This window comes from Zootermopsis nevadensis, unplaced genomic scaffold (assembly GCF_977971745.1).
Source record: "Zootermopsis nevadensis isolate Lab colony 2312 unplaced genomic scaffold, Znev_1.0 Znev_ptg000010l, whole genome shotgun sequence".
Taxonomy (NCBI): domain Eukaryota; kingdom Metazoa; phylum Arthropoda; class Insecta; order Blattodea; family Termopsidae; genus Zootermopsis; species Zootermopsis nevadensis.
Window position 1 is genome coordinate 10503143 of NW_028259142.1, and position 17948 is coordinate 10521090.

The 17948-nt window shown below is 39.9% G+C and overlaps 1 protein-coding gene across 12 annotated transcripts in view; it reads left to right on the forward strand.

Annotated features, from left to right (window-relative positions):
- The window catches only part of Dys (Dystrophin), a 609234-nt gene that overhangs the window by 562654 nt on the left and 28632 nt on the right, over positions 1–17948 (forward strand). For all 12 annotated transcript variants that reach the window (XM_087346495.1, XM_087346492.1, XM_087346499.1 and 9 more), the window contains one exon: positions 2795–2961. In XM_087346495.1, the coding sequence (XP_087202621.1) occupies positions 2795–2961 (167 nt within the window). The remainder of the gene's footprint in view (positions 1–2794; positions 2962–17948) is intronic.

The window sequence follows — 17948 nt, forward strand, 5'->3', positions numbered from 1 at the left end:
CATATTAAGCCCACTATTTTTTTTACTGATATCACCCAATAGAAATGCTCCAGTAGATCACAATTAGTATCGGACTTTTGTTTCCTTATTCGGTGTTTAACGGCTCCATATCAACTTCTAAGTTATTTTGTATCGGTTTAGATATTGTGTGAGTGGCATTTGTTGCTTGTTTGAAGGAACAGGGTGAATGAGAAATTCACAACTAAAACCCAAGGTTCAAAATATATGCAAGTGAGACGCTTTTCTGCTCGAGGCCAGCACACTCGACCTGTCTCTTCCCATACATCAATTCCATCTAAGGCTGTGGCAGGATTTTTTAACTTTCCCATGATTTCGCATAGTATAGAGATTATCGTCGTTTGCTTTCATTTCAGCTTTCCTTGTGCGTTTGACCTCGGATCCCTTATTCCTCAATCGGACATGCATAGCAATGTATTTCTGCCACCTGCAAGAAAACAGCAGGGACTATGCCCTGCTTTTATGGATTCTTCCATGCTTGGATTCGTACTTATTTTATTTTCATCTCTTCGCTCTGTTGTCGTATTCGGTATTTATCGTTCTTAATATGACTTGAATCTCGGAGTTGTTAGTTTAGAACAGCTTTTTGGAATCACAACGAAACGTAATGATACTAAAGATACGCATAGAAAAGTAACTTGAATTTTTGTGAATCTACAGTGAACATAATCTTATTACAAGCAGCTTTTTACCACAGTGACGTTGGAATGCTCCTGTGATCATACTGTGGTTCCCACAACTCATAAGAAATGAAGCTTGTAATTAAACATCTGATTTAGATATTGGTAAGTGCGTTTTCCCTGTCACAAAACTTTTCTTCAGACGACTAATAAATAAACGAAGAGAGAAAAGTATAAATATGTAAATTATTGTTTTATAAAACAGTGGAGGCACTAGCAATGGAAAATTCGATTTCAGTGTTAAGAAATAAAGTTTGAGACAGAATTATTTTGGCTAAACGTAAATATTAGATCACGGGTTAACGGATGTGACATATCTCATAACAATGAAAACAGTTAATATTATATACATTGTATGTCAGTGTAAAGGTAAATTTTGCACAGACATTAGTCGAGAATTTAATATAATGGTTCATTAAAAGATACGAAAGTTTCTGCTGGTCACTGTAGTCTCGAACCGCTCGAATAAGTGATCGTAGGAAAGAGTATCTACTGAAAGAGTAGCTACAAGTATGATACAGATGACGGCACCCCATCGTCTTCGTTATCATATTTCGACCTCGGTGAAATAACTGACCACGTCTTCTACATGAGATGTATACAAGATTTTGGTCGAAAAACCTGAAGGGAAACTATCGTTTCCGAGACCTAAGCGTGCTTGTGAAGATATTAAAGTTTAAATACATTTAGTTGTGATAAAGTGGGCCAGATTAAATTGGGTCATATTAGGGTCTTTGGGGTGAACACAGTAATTAGCCTTCTGCTTGTATAAATGGCGGACATTTTCGTGACCACTTAGTTGAGTGACTATTAGCTTACTTCTAAACAAGGGCTCTGTTCCATGGATTTAGACAATTTCAAGGTCAATTGAAGATTCACACATGTGTCTATTCTCAAACATGTCCGTGTTTATTTGAATATTAGGTTTTGTCAAATGGAAAATTTGATCTATGTCAGTACATTTCTTGATAATATATATATAGGCTAAGAAATTTGACTCTGGGGGATGTTGGTGTGTTACCCATAGAGAGAGAGAAAGACTATAGTGAAAAGACGGGAAGCCGGAGCAGGAGAAGAATAAATTATCGATTATTTTAAAGTAGAGAGGCGAAGGTCAGGAATGATATATGAGCACGGACTTTTTAATACGCGACGAGGTTGTAGAAACGGAGCGCTGCTCCGTATTTCCTTGTACTGCAAGGAAGTAGAATGACCAGCCGATCCACTACAGCAGTGGTATTCAATCTTTTTTGTTCGCGTACCCCCAGATATAATTTCTCTTCAACTTTGTATCCCCAAATTTTTTGGTGTATAATTCAAGTTATACATAATATATAATCTACATGTAAAATAAATTAAATAAATTACATTACTGATTATTCAGTGTTTATCAAAATATAATATATATATATATATATATATATATATATTTTAAATTTCATGTACCCCTAAGATGTCTTCGCGTACCCCAGGTTCAATACCACTGCACTACAGCACACACTGGGCCATTTCGGGGGAAATTACTAGTTTATTTTTAAAAGTGGCATTTCAACTCTGTAGGTTTGAATGTGATCAAGAATGGTGAGCACTGAAAGATTTCAAAGAAGGTAGTACTATGCCCGGAATTCGTCTGGAGATAATGAGAAAACCACAATAGTCATGCAGGAGAGGCAGTAGGCTTTAAATTGAGTATTACTTTATTGTTACAGCTTCGTAGCAAATCTAAGTAAACGGCAGGTTGGGCGAATTTGGCCGCTTCGTTGCCATGGTGATTGTGACAGATGTTGAGCAGTGGACAGTATACTAACAGGAGACTGAAAGGCCGTATAATTAAGAAAGTGGCAAGGGAACACGCTAGGCATCCTTGCCTTTATGTCGTGAATGTCTACGCGTGTTTATATAATTACTGCTTCGCCGTTTGAATATTCTCTTCCTCTGTCTTGTGTGACTGTGCTGTGTACATGTGATTTCTCCATCGTCGCATGTTAAGTCTGGACGATTTTAAACAAGCACAGAATATCAGGTGTGTTGGACGTCGTTTCAGCTCTTGTGCCATTTTGATTTGTATCGATGTTTCATTGTGGTTTTGGTTTCAGTGGGACGGGAAGTGGAGGCAGACTCCCGCGGGTACCGTAGCGCGGAGGAGCAGGCCCGCGAACTAACCCGAAGTATTCGCAGAGAGGTGAACAAACTGTCCGAAAAATGGAACGCACTCATCGACCGCTCGGACCAGTGGCAGCGGAAATTGGACGACAGTCTTACGGTGAGTCAATATCTATTCGTGACACCTGCCGATATCAGAACTCTTGAAACTGAGTACGATACTAAGCTGTTCAGATGCACTGTATATGAATGGCTTTTAATATCACATTTCGTAAAGTTCTCTCTGCCTCTGAGGAAAAACGTATGATGATCTTGGTTCGTAGCAACACTGTAAAATTGCGTTAATATGTTAATGATGATGATGATAATTATAATGCAAGGATGATTTCAAAATGATCAACAATCTGTAAATTGTTATACTGATGTTGATGAGAACAGGCAAAAGTCATCTTTCGACATTGTCTTCATGCTCTTCCATCGAGGCACTATATTGTGGGTGCCCTGAAGGAAGAAGCCACAATATGCCACCGTTTTCACTTTACCGCTGCAAGTGCACTGGTTTACCAACAAGTACGAAATACAAATGTAAATCTGTAATGTGTTATTCTCATACCTTAACGTCGTTCAGGCTTCTGCCATTGATTATATGGTGTTTCTTTCAAGATTATAGTTATTTTATAGCATCATAATAATGCATTCCTGAACATTGTTCGCCAGCTTTCGTGTTTTATAAGGAACGGTATGTGTATCATATGTTGTCCATGTGTCCAGCCATCTTTATCTTCTCAATTCACAGAACTTCTCGGGTGGGAAGGACACTGTCACCACGTAGCATCTAGTAAGGTTTTTATTTTATTTTTTAGATTGTAAAACGACAGCATTATTTCATATGTAGTTCTTGGTTTGGTTGGCTAGGTATGTGATAGTTGTGTGTCGTTATTATATAAGCATGTGCCTTTCTGAAGAATTTGTATGACCGATATTTTATATCTGCTTTATTACGCCGTCTCCTTTAAAGGAGGTTGGCGACATTATGAACAGGATCCTTCCATCCTTTTATCTGACTAGGACCTGTTCATATACGTTCTTGGCAGATGATGCAGAAGTGGTTTGCCATTGCCTTCTTCTGTGTGTGAATGGAGTAATTGTTGGGATGCCACGGAGAAACCGGGGAAGCCCCAGAGGAAAACTCCGTGTTGCCTAGACCACGGCCTTGCCCAACACAAGTTATAAATTCGGGCACCGCCGGGAATCGAACCCGGGACCTCATGTTTACACGGCCATCGTTCTAACCGCTAGACCACCGATATTTTATATAAGCCTAGGTTTATTAACTCTTGGCCGACGGTGGGAAACTTTGAGGTTACCTTGTATCTGACAAATTAATGTGGTGGGAATTTAGACGAGTGAACAGTATGTGCAGAAGTCGGTATGGATTCAGTTTTACGCTTTTGTGTTACGGTACATCAGACACAAAATTGGGAGACGAAGTGGAAACGAGATAGTCAAACGTTAAATGAAACCTTCATGTGTCGTTGTATGCGTTTAGTGAGTGAGTTTCGAACTCTTGATCCCGGAAACGGTCAACTCTGGCTTCACATGAAACCTGAGTCCACTGAAGATTACGACGAACAAACACGCATGGATCGTTCTGCCTCTTCCTGCACTGATCTGTGATCCAGCAAGTCCGTTACTATTCATCCGAGTTCGCATATTTACTGTTCTGTACCAAATTTCAGGAGCAGAAATGCTGTCTGGCGTGTGAACAAGCCTTACGTTACGTCTTTCAGATACGTGGATTGTGCTGGGTCGGCAAACGAGTTTTAGGCATTGAAGATGGCTGTCTTCTGGGTTGTTGCGCTGTGTCGTCTGGTAGAAAACCCAGAAGACAGCCATCTTCAGCCTCACCGCCGCGAAAACCTCAAATCCTACAGAGTTTTAGGCCTTATTGTCGTAATATAGGACGTAAATTCATGTTTCATTGGTTGTTGACGCGATTTAGTAATACGTTCTCGGATATTACACAGATGCGAGCTCTTAACAAACGAAGACTCGCAAGTAAAAATTATTTAAAATAACTGTAGTATGTACTCTGATTGTGGTTTACTGGTCTTGTGACGCCATGTGATCTTGTAGCCGGTTACCAGTGTTAGGAAGTATCGCCTCCATGTCCGGCGTAGAAAACTTTTGTAAAAACATGGAGGCAGTCATTTCCTCGGCGAAAGCATTAGTAAGTTCTTGTAGTCATTATCCAGAAGAATGCAATACAAATCTTCACTGCCGTGAGAACCTCGGGTTTTGTCTGTAGTCAATCCACCACCGGCAAATTCTTACGGCTGACTAAGAATTCAGATAGCAAAAATAACATAGAAGCATGAAATCCTAATTTCAGAACAGGATATTCAACTTGAACAACCGGATACAATAATGTGGAGGGAAATTGGAAGCAACCTAAACAAGCCTGGTAATATTGTTTGACATTTCACTAGTTGAATCGGGTTACTCGTAACATTTATTTCACTAGCTGAAGCCGAAGCTTATATAAATAATATATAAGAATTTAATAGGTAACGCAAAAGAAACACCACAATTCACGACTGCAAAGATTAATTTGTTAATGTTTGGTTACGGAAGTAATCCCATTTACAATGAGAATCATGCGAAACCCATAAATACAAAAAAAATGCTATTGATTGGTTAGTTCTCACTGTGCTTTAAAAATTTAAAATGGTTGGTGTCTGCAGGAAAGCGTCAGAACATTTCATGCCATTTATGCACAAAATATAGCAGTGCGTCATGCTTATTGTGTGTCGAGATATCGTCTGTTACGTCAGTTTGTTGAACAAACAGCACACGGCGTGTGCCCGGATGAAAGATATCCAGATTAGCGTTTGCCATAATGGACTACATTTTGGTAACATTGGTAATAGTGGTGTCCTAGCCGACCATATACAACTACTGTGTGGAATTTCTTGGGTGAATGATGATGAACGATGGTGAATATGGAGCTGGGACAATGTGGCCGCTGCAGTCACATCCGCGTTTCGTTATCATCCTTTTCATATATCATTGCTTTGTTTTAGTCTCCTTCTAGCCCTTACGAAGTATCGAACTCTATGGTAGGTTCCGCTCTTGAAAGACTTGGTAGTTGTATGATTTTAGGTTTTCACAGCGGTGAGTGTGAAGATTTCCGTCTTCTGGATTGTTGCGCTGTGTAGTCTGGTCGATGTTAACCAACGTTTCAGAGGTCATGCTGCCTCCATCATCAGGGCGGTGAGTATGAAGATTTCTGTCTTCTAGGTTGTTGCGCTGTGTAGTATGGTCGATGTTTACCAACGTTTCAGAGGTCATACTGCCTCCGTCATCAAGGCGATGAATATGAAGATTTCTGTCTTCTGGGTTCTTGCGCTGTGTAGTCTGGTGGATGTTAACCAACGTTTCAGAGGTCATACTGCCTCCGTCATCAGGGCAATGAATATGAAGATTACTGTCTTCTGGGTTGTTGCGCTATGCAGTCTGGTCGATGTTAACCAACGTTTCAGAGGTCATACTGCCTCCATCATCAGGGCGATGAGTATGAGGATTTCTGTCTTTTGGGTTGTTGCGCTGTGTAGTCTGGTCGATGTTAACCAAGGTTTCAGAGGTCATACTGCCTCCGTCATCAGGGCGATGAGTATGAAGATTTCTGTCTTCTAGGTTGTTGCGCTGTGTAGTATGGTCGATGGTTACCAACGTTTCAGAGGTCATACTGCCTCCGTCATCAAGGCGATGAATATGAAGATTACTGTCTTCTGGGTTGTTGCGCTGTGCAGTCTTGTCGATGTTAACCAACGTTTCAGAGGTCATACTGCCTCCATCATCAGGGCGATGAGTATGAAGATTTCTGTCTTCTGGGTTGTTGCGCTGTGTAGTCTGGTCGATGTTACCAACATTTCAGAGGCCATACTGCCTCCGTCATCAGGGCGATGAAGATTTCTTGGTTGTTGCGCTGTGTAGTCTGATCGATGTTAACCAACGTTTCAGAGGTCATACTGCCTCCGTCATCAGGGCGATGAGTATGAAGATTTCTGTCTTCTGGGTTGTTGCGCTGTGTAGTCTGGTAGATGTTTACAAAGTTTCAGAGGTCATACTGCCTCCGTCATCAGGGCGATGAGTATGAAGATTTCTGTCTTCTGGGTTGTTGCGCTGTGTAGTCTGGTCGATGTTTACCAACGTTTCAGAGGTCATACTGCCTCCGTCATCAGGGCGATGAATATGAAGATTTCTGTCTTCTGGGTTGTTGCGCTGTGTAGTCTGGTCGATGTTTACCAACGTTTCAGAGGTCATACTGCCTCCGTCATCAGGGCGATGAAGATTTATGTCTTCTGAGTTGTTGCGCTGTTTAGTCTGGTCGATGTTTACCAACGTTTCAGAGGTCATACTGCCTCCGTCATCAGGGCGATGAATATGAAGATTTCTGTCTTCTGGGTTGTTGCGCTGTTTAGTCTGGTCGATGTTTACCAACGTTTCAGAGGTCATACTGCCTCCGTCATCAGGGCGATGAATCGCCCTGATGACGGAGGCAGTTCGACACACAATAAGCACGACGCACTGCTATATTTTGCACATAAATGGCATGAAATGTCCTAAAGTGTCAATATCGCTGGTACTACCTGCCATTGACATGTCACGACTCAGATTTCACATACCAAGTTTACGGTTCGTCAGGAATTGCCGTATACTATATCATAAATTTTCTGTTGTCTGTTTTCCCTGAAGCTGCATTAATTTGAATATTTTTAAGATGTTTACCATCGTATCATGTATAATTTCGCGACCATTTTTTGTTTGGTCTCACCGGTCTCTTTCCAGACTTCTTTACATGTTTCTTTAAACGGGGAATTTAAGTGTAGGGTGACTTTTTTTACCTCAATTTTCTTGATGTTGACACTGAATTTTTATTAATTTTCTTAGTGTCTGCAACATTGTTTCCGAATCGGAAAGGTCGGAAAGATAGACACATTTAGTTCTCTATTAAATTTCTATCATAACAGTTGTAGAATTCAGGGCTTCGTAAGGAAACTATATACACTAGAATCTTCTATTAGTCTCCAATTTTGCTTTTCACTGATAGTTTCTTGAAAATAATTTAAAATGTCGTAAGTTTAATTTTTGTGACCTAGACCACATCGTTCGTAGTTCTTACTGCTTATTTTAGTGTTCAGAAATACATTACGTGTTTCTGTGATGGATAATTCATTGCTATTTTGCATTTTTTATCATTTACATAGCATATTGCCTGGAGCAATGTTTTTATAACGAAGTCGAAACGTGTTTAATACGGTTTTAATACTGTAGCTTCCTTGCGTATAATGACAGAATCTAAATTACGGCGAACTTTAGAAATGATAGGAGCTATAGTCTGTGTGTTTTAAGAATGATGCTTTGAAGAGTTTGCAGTCCGGACACGTGAACCAGCACAGTTTCTGTGCTTTAATGGCATGCAACAATTTTCGTACGTCGAAGAACTCGTCCACTAAGTTTGTGTAGTGGTCTAATAAGCGTGCCTCAGTCTTGTGTAGATGGCGTTCACGCGAGTGTTTGCAGCGAAGGGCCGATACGAGAGCTTGGAGTCGAGGGTGTTAGGTGGTCATACCAGTCTCGATTGTGGCACGGGGCGGCCATAATGTGTGTGTAAATGTGGGTGGAGGCACTAGGAGGGGCGGATGCTGTGTTTGAGCTGGTAAGTGGGCGCTTCGTGTCGGTTGAAGGTAGTTTGCTTGAAGTCGCTCCTAGTAGCGTGACCTTGTATTCCAAATTTATCGTTATCCTGCTAGGAATTAGGCCGCATGGCATGATCCTGCTTCATGCCATGTCTCCGGTGGTTTTCGGAAACTTTTCTTCCGTCTGGGCTGATACGTTGTGTTTTAGTATTCTGATTCAGATTAGTTTTTACAATTACTATTTACACGGTTTAAGCTCTTCCTTCAACACTTGATATTTACTTCACTGTTCTAGAGACTCTCTGTTTTATTGAGCCCAAAGGCTCATCACCATGTACACAAAAGCGTGTCATGTGACCCTTAATCTAATCCACACAGCACATTCTGTGTCTCCAAGATTTTTAAAAATATTGCCCTACCATCTAAATCTAAGTTTAACACGGCTGAGTGGTTAGCATTCCTGCTTCGTATTTTTGATATCATGGGTTAAAATTTTGGCATGGAATCCTGCTGTCTAGACCTAAGTAACACTTTAAATTAGGCAACGATCGTTTACTTCCGCACAATTTTTAATCTCCGGTTTCACGGTAAAGTGATAGATTTAAAAAATTAAGCGAGGTATGATTAGGTTTTATAGCCTAGGCCTGTATTTTATATTATAGTCAAACCCCGATACAGGGACCCTGTATATACAGCTACTCTGTTATTCCGGGCATGAACGCTTAGACTAGAATGTATGTAATTTTAAAGGTAAAGTGCCTGCCATGCAAGCCGTCATCCGCGAACTCCTGTGGCAATACAAATGTACTTTGAAGCATTGTATGGAAGTCCGGTCATGGTTTGTTCGTTACTCCTTTTATTTGTTATTATTTAGAATTTTACGTAAATGGTAATTACAAGGAAGTAACATATGCATGTATTCTTGAGAGAACCTAACCTCGCATAACTGCATAACCCGCCGTTTTATATTGTGGCGATCCCATCAGGTGACAAAATTTAGAAACGCCGCTCAGTATTCCATTTACTCTCGTTTGCATCACATCAGTCGACTGTTTACTCCACGGATTTGTTCTGAATTTATCTTGTTATCTTCTGTAAGTTTCTCGGTCTTATAGTTATCTTTTGGCTTGTGTTAACCCTTCACTGCGTTGTGTTGCTGAAAAAACGTCAAAGTAAAAAAGAACTACGGTATATATCGATACTGAATGACATATCGACTCGATTCTGTGTGACTTTTACAATGAACAGCAGTGCACCGTCGCTCGTAGCCTTCGGTTTGTCATGGATGTCCATGTTATTTTGTTTTTGTTTTCCGATTTGTGTTAACCAAACCACTTCAGGCAGCTTGCGTTGTCACACGTGGACCTCGGTCGTGTAACGACTGAAGCCAAACGGGAACTCATATTTATATTATGCAGCGTTTTTGTTCGTTTTGACCGTAGACTAACACACAACACATTCTGTGTGCTATAATAGTCATACGGAGGTGTCGATTTACTAAATCCTACATGAGCTGGCTGAACTCGAGGCCGTGCCGTGAGAAGCAGGCGGGACTTTGTCTTACATTTTAGTGTAGTCTCATAGATACTTGATACTTTGACGACTCGTTCTTCAAGTGCCTGAGCACTGCACGTCCCAACTTTCGTTGGCTTTGATCTATAGACATTTTGGTAGGACTCCTTGGACGAGGAGTCTTATAGAAGGCACTTCAATCCTTCTGTAATATTTAGTGTCTAACATTATGATCGGTCTACCTTTTACCATCTAGTTAGTATGAACCTTATTTCTGCAGAATAAAAAACGAAACGATACAGACATTTGCCTGACGTAAGTCTTGAAAGAAGGAATATCTAAATCTTCTTTGCATATATTACTGGACTAACTCCGAATAGAATAGACCCTACACCGCATATTCCATTCTGCGTCATTCATTCTGGTATTTTCGGCTAGAAACGTCATGGAGTCTTGGAGATATGCATTGCGCTTCGTTGTAGGAATAAGGTAATTCCGGGAGAGATGCCGCACTTTTTACAACATTTGTTCTAACTCAATCCGAAAATGGTCAAAACGGCTGAAAATTCAGAGATATTATATTTAAGACCTCTATTATAGCAATTCTTAAACAAAATATCTAATGCAAATTAATTCTCAGAGATACAGGGCGATAAAAAAAAGTTGTCTTTGCGGCGTCTCTCCCGGACATGCCGGGAGAGATGCCGCTCTTTGAAAACATCCTTGAATTCAAAAAGAAACATATGAAAATGAAAACTGATGAACTTTATTCAAACTAATGAATTAATGTGAACATTAAAATGGAGAAAATATGTGAATACCAATTAAAATTGAAAAGTTAACGAATATTCAAATGAATTTTCAATTATCAAGTAACTTGAAAGAAAAATGTTTCAGAGGTTGCTTGGAGTCTAAGTGCAAACCAGTGAATTTAGAGTCTAAGCGTTAGTCAATGAAATTTGTAGGGAGAGCAGAACTCATGCAGCCAGTTTCTGCAACAGTTTTCCCAGTACTCACAGCACTTGTTGGTGTTACAGTTTTCAGGGGTCTCTTTTTTAAGTTTTTCAACCTTGTAGACCTGAAGTACTCGGACTGTTCACCTTTGCTTTTTTCCTCTTTGCTTCTTTCGCATTTCCTCTATGTTGGTTGTTTCAGTGAGGACAGAATCCAGTTGCCTCCTTGCAGTTGATTATTTTCTCGGTATTTTCAACACTGGACTAATTTTCCTCAATAATATAAGATAATGCAATAGACCAGGCATTTTTGAGTACCCTATATTGTATATGTATGATTTTTTCAATCAGATGCGGTATTTTTTTAAGTGCGGCATCTCTCCCTTAATTTCTTGCGGCGTCTCTCCTTATCTTCATGGAGAGACGCCGCGCCCTCCCACTTGCCTTACCCAATGACCAACATGGCGGCCACGTCGTGCAAAGTCAAGACCAGCAACGCTGGGAACCTGCAATGTATCGTGATTTCATAGTTACTTCGATTGGAACTAATAAAGACACATCTTATGAACAATAGAAATAACTTCGAGCATAAAATTATCAAACTCACCGCATAAAATCAGTTATAACTCTCGCAAAACAGCACTGATTTTCATTGCGTCCACTCACAACATTTCTCTTGGCTCACTGAACAAGGACATGTACTGACATCGGAATAGAATTAACGGAACCCACCGAATTAGAAAATGCGGCGTCTCTCCCGGATTTACCTTATCTCACCCGCCATTGCAACGTCTGAGGAACGCATTTGAAATTCCGTAAATAAATGGAGAAGCAATTTTTGCTTGTGTAACGCTGCTGCATCGACTTCACAAGCGTTTAGTGCCTGCTGGATGAGATGGCGATTGTATACAGTGAACACGAAATATTAGGGAGGATGTGGTCGTGGCCGAGTGAAAGAAAATATTTTGACACTCGTCGCATGAAAATCTCAAATCTCAATAATAATCTCAGTTTTACATGAATTTCAACGCAGAGTTCGTGGAATGTCTAATAGAACAGCTCATCAAACAAAGATTTTGTTGAGGACATAAACTACAGATCTCCGTAAGCGTTGTCTCTGTACTTCGCACAGTACCTTTAAGAGGCAAGCCGCACGATTCCTTTTTTAACCTCTGCGTTAGATGGAGGTGGGAAGTTTCCTTGTGCTTCTTGACTCGTGGGGGGAGGGAGCCTATTGCACGTTCTGGGTAGCAGAATGGGTGGTCCTTAGGGTGTGTGTGGCTCACTAACATACGGAACTTTTATTTTAAGCATTTCTCTTTGTGTTGCGTATTTGATGGAATACAAGGACAGGGTTCTTCATTCTCTGTGCACTGTGTTCTGTCTTGTTTATTTTTTATCTACGTTCGAATTTACGGTTCCAATCAGAATATTGTCTCCTTACTGTTGCTTGTTTATTTCAAGAACTGAGTCTGCAGTAAATTAATATTAAAACAGTAAGTTATACAAAGTCGCAGAATAAAATTTACGGGTTCCAAACTGGGTTACACTTTTCCCTCTTGTGAAGAATTACACTTTATGGTAATTAAATGTGAATTCTAATTTATATAAATCGTCAACGTTTCTTAGAACTGAAGTCGCATTTCCCGCGTGACTGCAGATTTCTTACATATCGTGTTGAGATAACAGAATAAAACAGGGGCCTTTGGACTATGCAGAAGGTCCATTCGTCAGCATTAATTATCCTCCCTTGCCTGTTTGCACCTGACCACGCTTTATCAGCGTTTCAGAACGAAAATGGAGGTACTTTGGTGCTCTAGCGCGGGCTTGACCCGCACTCAGATTACGTGTTATAAATTGCATTAATCTCCTGGAAGAGTTACCAAGTTTTTATTATACCTCATTCTCATGTTAGGTGTTCTTGCTTTGCTCATAATTTAATCGAGTTCTGTAATTGATTTTTTATTATTTTGCCTTCATTGATGACTGAGTGAGAGGCTACATTAGGTAGTGAGAGTGGGGAATAATAGGAACATTTAAAAAGTCTACTCAAAACTGAAATTGGCCACGACAGACGTTTTTCAGATGTGTTCCTTGCTCTATGTCTTTTTGGTGTTGATTTTAGTTTATTCAAATACTTTTTTTTCAAATGGTATCACGCCAAACGTGTAATTTTCGGGCGGTCCACGTTTTTTCGTCTCCTTAGACCGCGGCTTTATTTGGGTCGGATTAATTGTTACATGGCGTAACTTATACACGTTTCCAAATAAGTGTTTCACTATTTTGCATTCCTGATTACCCGCCATGCGTATTTATTGCAGATACAAAAACGTTCTTGGAAAGTTACTGATATATTGCGTAATCAAATATTGTTTCCTTGTATTTTGCTAAATACTCACCATAACGACATATGCTCTAAACGGGCCCAAACGTTGTTGATCTTAACGAGATATATGCGTAATGTCATGTAATCCTATTAACGAAATACATGTTCCTGTCCGTGCTTCTATTCAGTTACGTAAATTTATATTATAGGCACTTTGACTGGCTTATTTTCGTGATACTGTGTATCAGCATACGCACGTCATTCAAACACTCTCCAACATAATTCTTAGCGCTTTGTAACTACAGCACAAACTATTGGGATGAAAACTACGATAGAGCCATGAAACTCAGCTTCCAAAACTTGTAATAATGTTCTACGTTTGTGAAGAGTGGGGAATTACAAATAGTTCTTCAACCCCTTGAAGATTTGGCCAGATAGTCGTGTCTAATGAGCTATTTCATCTTGGCAAGTTAAATTGATTGCATTCAGGCGTATATGATATAAACATAGATGAAGTTCGTCTTTTACTTAAGCACAACAATGTAATGACGCATAGGGTAGAGCAGTGGTTCCCAAACCTGGGTAAATTACCCAAAACTGGTAAAAATGGTTTTTCTTTGGGTAACGACACACCTCGGAATACACATTAAAATTTACCGTAAAAGTACTCTGAAGAAAGCGATCAGTCACTGTGCACTCTAAAACAGTCTAACAAGTATTTATTTGCTAATTAATAAATACGCCATGCTTGTTATTAAATTCAGTCATTTTTGCCGCGCTCGCATGCACGTGGGTAATTAAAAAATACGTCTACACGTACCGCCCCCCTAAACTAAAGTTAGTGAGTGTAGTTGTCTAGTCTAAACTTTAGGTGCAGTGTGTTGCTAGCTATGGCGGTGTGAGGTATGTATCACGCTGGCTGTGTTTATAAATCGCGCCGTACACATTTGGAAAAGGTAATCTCATTATATTGTTTTTAGTTTATTTAAAATAATATAATGAATATTCAAATCCTAATTTTTTACTTGTCGCATGTTTTCTGTGCAGTTAGTCTTTTACCTACATTAGGTAAAAAGGACTTACTGATAAGCGGTTTTGGGTAATGAAGGAAAAAGTTTGGGAAGCAGAGTTCTAGACCAGTGGCATTCAACCTTTTTGTTCGTGTACCCCCAGATATAATTTCTCTTCAACTTTGTACCCCCAGAGTTGTTGGTGTATAATTCAAGTTATACATAGTATATAATCTACATCTATAATAAATTACATTACTGATTATTCAGTGTTTATCATAAAATAATATATATTTTTTTAAAATTTCACGTACCCCCTAAGATGTCTTCGCGTACCCCAGGTTGAATACCACTGGGGTAGAGCATGGTCTTCGACAGTGGGATAGAGAAGATGTAGCTGTGGCTACACGCCACTAGATGGTGGGGTTCACATTCCGGCCATCACTTGAAATAAGGCTTTATGGGCGCAATAACGGGCGGATACAGTGACATCTCTTGTCGGCAATCGAGAAGAGTATTCTGGCATTATTTTAGCTGTAATTCCAATCCAATTAAACTTTCTGTGTACTGTAATGCTTGTTACAGAAAATAGCTGGATCATTGTGTTAGCTTTAGTTGAGGCATGTGTGTATCGATATTACTGATATTATCTAACGAATATAGTCGCTTTGGGCTTTGTTTTAACCGGAGTACTCACAGCTCAGAGCTTTGTGACTCAGTGTCGTGCTTGTGAGACGTAATGGATTTGTAGTGTCGGTCTGTTGCCTTGCTTCTGCTCTGCATACGGGAATCTTCGGCATGCCGTTTTTTTATGAAGGGGTGTCAGTAATTTTTGTTCTTAGATTTGCCTTCTAAAGCGTGCTTGCTTTTTTCGCTTCCAGTGGGAGAGAGAGAGAGAGCTACGTTGTTTGCCCAGCACCGAGCCCTGAGAAGAAGTCTAATGAGAGTCCCAGATTTCACTCTGTAGTTTTACATTAAATTAACATTACAATGAAATATAACATAAAATATAGTCGTTATGAAATAGGATCCTCGATCCTCGGAGCACATCGATTCGAAACCGGGGGTGTATGTTTTGTGGTGGAACGTCATTCATTTGTCATTTTGATTTTGACTGTAAACTGCGACTTAAATATGAAAGTTACGGGCCCTGCCATGTTATAATGCAGTTCCTTAATAATTTAGTTTGGTGATAAGATAAGAATACTGCCGAAATAGATTTAGGCCTATAATAAAATTAAGGAAGATGGCTGTCTTCTGGGTTGTAGCGCCGCGTAGTATGGTGGAAGTTTACCAACGTTTCAAGGTCCATCAGGGCGATGAGTCATCGCCCTGATGATGGAGGCAGCAAGGGCCTCTGAAACATTTGGAAACTTTCACCAGACTATAGGGCGATACAAGCAAGAAGACAGCCATCTTTGAACTCACCGCCATGAAGACCCCAAATCCTGATAATAAAATTAATATGCCTGACTTTAATGCCGTTCAATAACTATACAATTATACCATCTGAGTTTACGTTGTCTGAGGACTATGTCACTTACAAATTCCACAACGTTTTAATCGATTTTAAGAATAGAGAACAATTTTTTTCATAAAGATCGTTTAAATATTTGTTTTATAACTTTGGTGTGAGTATTCTTGGCATTTGTAATGATAGTCTGTGTATGTTCCTGGTGGGAAAAACCGTGTTTTAAAATATACTTCAGATGAGTTTTGCCCTTTAAAATGTAAACTGATATTCGTGGTCATAGGTTGTAGACCTTCATGGCTGCTGCTTTCTCTCCCCCTCTTCCCCGCTTTGTCAGAGTGTGCGTCAAGTATAGATAAGGGAAGCCAGTTTCGGAAATTGTCAACATACCATATTTAATGCACTAGCGTAATCATAATTACACACTGTCGCTTTAAATTCTCTTTGCCGTAACTGTATCTGGCAGACAGCGCGCACACACGCCTACTCCGCAATCCAGTCAGTTGGCCAGACTGTGAAATGAGACCTCGTCATGTCAGTATGCTGTACCCTCCCTCCTTGGCTTTCTGAGTTATGGTCCCCCAGAAATTAAATGTAGTTTTTAAATCACGTTATTTTACAGTGGAAGGGTTTGTTGCGAAACGGATGTGGCATCATTTTTATGAACCTGCTGGAAACAATACATACTGAAGTAATTTTAAAGCTGGCTTTTGTGATCGCATTGTCTTAATCTACGTTTACACGGCGAGAGTTTAGAGAATAGAGTTAGAGATTATAGTCAGGTGTCTGTGTAAACTGTCGCGAAAGGAGGCATTTTGCTTAGTCTAAAGTCTAAGCAGAGGACAGCACTCCTCGTGTAGACCATACAACGATGGAGCCCGTGACCACTCTAAACTCTAAATAGAGCTCCTCTACGAAGTTCAACATACCTGGACTTTTATTCACTCTCGCGAGAGCATAATTGGAAGACGCAAAGAGAACAAAGAAGATGTGGACTGCCGAAGAAATGAAACTGTTTGAGGAATACGAATCCACAACATTTCTGCGGAATGTTTTTTTAAAAAAGCGTACAGAGACGCATGGAGATGTTTCGTTTGCTTTCGTTAGGTTTCCTAGCCATCTGAGCCTCCCCAATTTGACAGTCTTCACTATTTCAGGGGTTTTGTATAAGTCTTATAGCTCACAATTACACTTCATTTATCATCCTTAATTTTCTCTTGTTGGCCCATAAATTCTACGTAATACATTTCTCTAAAAAATCCTCAATTTTTGCTAATCCCCTTTAGTGAAAGTTCAGCTCTCAGTCCCATATGCAAGTACAGGTTCCATTAGGGTGTTATAGAGCTTGCCTTTGGTTTTCCCTTTAAGGTATCTGGATTTTAGCATGTTCTTTTAATCCGTGGTAGCAGCGATTTGCTATTCTTATCCTGTGATTAATATCAGCAGTTACCCGGTTACTGTTCGCGACTAGGGTGCCCAAGTATTTAAACTCGTTCACACACAAACTCATAGTTCTTCATCTTAAACACGTAATGGTTTGTTGGTCTTGTTATTTTCATGTATTTGCCCGTACTTCCACCTCTCCTGCAGTTCTTTCTAAATTTTCAAACGCCTCTTTGGTCACCTGACAATATCAGTATCATCGACATAGGCAAGTATTTGCACTGATTTGTGGTATTCTGTGCCTCTCTTTTCTGTACCTGATGCTCGTACAGCTTTCTCAAGGGCAATGTTAAATAACGTACACGGTAGTGCATCTCGCTCTTTTGGTCCGCTTCTGGCTTTAAAAGGCTCAGATAACTCATTATTTATTAAGACTGCACCATACAAATTTTTAGTGCGAGCTAAAAATGATTACTGCTGGGAATTAACCTTTGCTTGCGGATGAACATATAAATTCGTGAGGCATTTAAATTACCCTATCGGAGGATGTCGGTGCACTGTACGGGCGGCTGTAAGCTTAATGTTTATTGAATGGGCCGTATTTGTATATGAAGATGGCTGTCTTCTGGGTTGTAGCGCCGCGTAGTCTGGGAGAATTTTACGACCAGTTCTGAGGTTGTTGCTGCCTCTGTTATCAGGGCGATAAGTAAGCCGGCGCTTGTTGAGTACCTTTTCATTATTAGTTAGCTGATTTTTAATATTAATAATAAAATATCATTCTGACCATTCA